At 31.7% G+C, this 2561-nt stretch overlaps 1 protein-coding gene and 1 long non-coding RNA gene across 2 annotated transcripts; both read left to right on the top strand.

Annotated features, from left to right (window-relative positions):
- On the top strand, positions 1–598 carry LOC134240553 (uncharacterized). The gene is made up of 3 exons (XR_009986469.1): positions 1–89; positions 361–403; positions 560–598. It is a non-coding gene; the product is annotated as an uncharacterized LOC134240553 (long non-coding RNA).
- Positions 599–898: 300 nt separating this feature from the next.
- On the top strand, positions 899–1745 carry LOC134240554 (nuclear RNA export factor 1-like). The gene is made up of 3 exons (XM_062722644.1): positions 899–1022; positions 1230–1396; positions 1646–1745. The coding sequence occupies exons 1-3, from the start codon at positions 966–968 to the stop codon at positions 1743–1745; spliced, it is 324 nt and encodes a 107-aa protein (XP_062578628.1). The 5' UTR covers positions 899–965.
- The last annotated feature ends 816 nt before the right edge of the window (positions 1746–2561 follow it).

The following is a 2561-nucleotide window of genomic DNA, read 5'->3' as shown; positions in this document are numbered from 1 at the left end:
GGAAGATTAATGTTGTGGCTCAGTTGTGTGATCTACCCTCTACAACTCACGACTACAACTCCTTTATTGTGGATGTGGATCACTCCTCTGTAAGTCTTAGTCCTAGTGTAGATATAACTCCATCCTGATTCATTTCGACAGTTTAAGAGCTCCACATACATGTTATTTGTTAAGGTTATTATTTTAAATTTTAAACACATTGGAAACAAGTGTTAAAGGAAATGTATGTATATTCAGGGTTCATCAGAAATGCTTGTACATTTTCAATGCCTTAACACATCTTATTAAGTTCTTGTAAGCAAGTGTAGAAGGAAACTATACTTCAAATCACTACTTAAATGTGGAATGTTATCATTTCAGGCAAACCTCAGAAGTTTTGTCGTAGAAGGAGTGTTCAAAGAGAGTAAGTTGTCATGTCATGATGTGTTGAAGATAAAATGCTTTTAATTAAACTGAAATTAGAATTTAAAAAAAAAATGCAATTTAGTTCCTGTTAATTAACAGATGAGAAATTAGATTTGAAAAATTGAAATTGGATTCTAGTTTTGTTTTCTTTTAGCTGAAAGCAAGTCGGATAGACCTCCCATTAGAGCATTTTTAACTCGTCGGTTTATTACAGTTCCACAGGGGCAGGGTATGTATAATCATACTGAAAATAGATGAGAATGAAACAATTGTTGAAACCAAACATATAGGTACATATTTGTGGGAACAGTCACTGGAATTGTACATATTTTAGTAGGAGTCATATTTCAGCAATCAATAGAAAGCACTTCTACAGCTGTATATAGGAATACATTTTGAAGTTTCATTTTAAAACTTATGTTGTTAAGAGTATTTGTTTTAAAACATCCAAAACAGGTGGAAAGGTCTAAGACTATTGAAATGAACATACTTTAGGGTGCTATAGGAATTTGTTACTTCTATAGTTATTAAACTGTTCTCACATTTTTTTTTCTCTCAGAATGAATATCATCAATGACATGCTGACAATAACAAATGCCTCCAGAGATCAAATACAGGTATTAGTCATTTAACCTTTAGGACACATGTAATACATGTTCATCAGAATTCATAAATGAACATAATGTATATTTGAAACAATAAATACACACAAGTTCATAGGATGTAAAATGTAAAACAACACAGTGAATAAACAGTACAAGATTTAAACAGTTGTTTAATAAATTCTGCATTTTTACTTTGATTTTGTTTGTCTGTGTTTGTAGAAAGCCTTTAAGCACCCTGCCCCTACCCCCTCTTCTAGCCCTGTCCCTGAGGCATCACCCCCAGCCCCGTTCACACAGGCTGGCCCCTCCACATACACAGCCGAGCAGCAGCAGATGATTCAACAGTTTGCAGCTCAGTCAGGCATGAACCACGAATGGTCCATCAAGTAAGTTGTTTATGTCCTAATCAATAAAATTTGTAAGGAACCTCTCGGAAGTGCCAGATTTACTGATTTTCTTTTTTTTTTTGTTCTTTGAAAATTTCCATTTATTTTTACTGCAATTAGGATTTTGTTTATTGAGCATCAAGCTTATTATTCAGTTGTTAGGACTATTTCCCAAAACTTTTTATATACATGTATGTTACATCAGTATATTACAAAACAAAATTTTATTGTCATTTTTTTTCTTTGCAGATGCCTCGAACAAAATGGTTGGAATTATGAGAAATCTGGAGAATATTCCTGCAATTTGGAGGCACAATATATAATATTTGTGCCTAATCACACCAATTAAGTTTGTAGTCAATTTTGATTCCCACATGCTGAATTTATCTTGTTTGGAAAATAGTGCATATATTACCATGTTTATGAATAAGCAAACATTTAGCAGCACAAAAGATCTTAAAGTAAGATTACTGCTAAAATAAGTGTGTTTACAGTATATCTACATATGTACAATGTATTTATGGGTTTTTGGATTGTAAAGGTGTTTCATTTCCCCTTTTCAGAAACAAAACAAGATTCCTCCAGATGCATTTGAAAAATATATTCCAGTTTCATGCAAATGGACCCAATAATACTGAATTCTCAAAATCATTTGGAATAGGCTCAGGATAAGCCAGTTTTTAAGTGCATTGATCCAATGGTGATTCCTCCAAGTGTTGACAGGGAATTGACCTCGAGACTGTGTGGAACCCTGATTTTAAAAATTTTATTTATTTTAAGAAACACTTTCGGGCATTGACAAGTGGACTATTATAAATCCTTTTTTTTTTTAATGTACAGTTAAAGTGGAGAATTTGAGAAGGATTAAAAATCCTCTTTTACATTTTTTTACTGTGAAATAACATTGTTTATTTGCACTTGTTAATCATAGAAGTAAAATATTGTGAAATGAAAAGTGCTCATTCATTTTTATTTTAAATTTTATTTCTATTGCAATTTGCTTTCTGAAAAAATACTTTTTAAAAAAATTATTTTTTAATTTTATTGAAAATTTCATCATTGTTAATAAAAATGAAAGTATTGTCATCTTCTCTTTTCATGAAGCAAAGGCTTGGTGTTTTAAAGGGGGGGACCATGTCCAAAAGTTTTGTGTGAAATTTTCAAA

This window comes from Saccostrea cucullata, unplaced genomic scaffold, assembly GCF_032062105.1.
Source record: "Saccostrea cucullata isolate Sc308-1 unplaced genomic scaffold, CSIRO_AGI_Scuc_v1 ctg21758, whole genome shotgun sequence".
Lineage (NCBI taxonomy): Eukaryota > Metazoa > Mollusca > Bivalvia > Ostreida > Ostreidae > Saccostrea > Saccostrea cuccullata.
This window is presented reverse-complemented; position numbering and strand designations above follow the sequence as displayed.

Bases quoted from the DNA above. Each gene is read 5' to 3' on its own strand.
- LOC134240554 (XM_062722644.1), top strand. From the start codon at position 966: ATGAATATCATCAATGACATGCTGACAATAACAAATGCCTCCAGAGAT. The intron at 1,023-1,229 runs GTATTAGTCATT...CTGTGTTTGTAG, and splicing joins CCTCCAGAGATCAAATACAG to AAAGCCTTTAAGCACCCTGC. The intron at 1,397-1,645 runs GTAAGTTGTTTA...TTTTCTTTGCAG, and splicing joins AACCACGAATGGTCCATCAA to ATGCCTCGAACAAAATGGTT.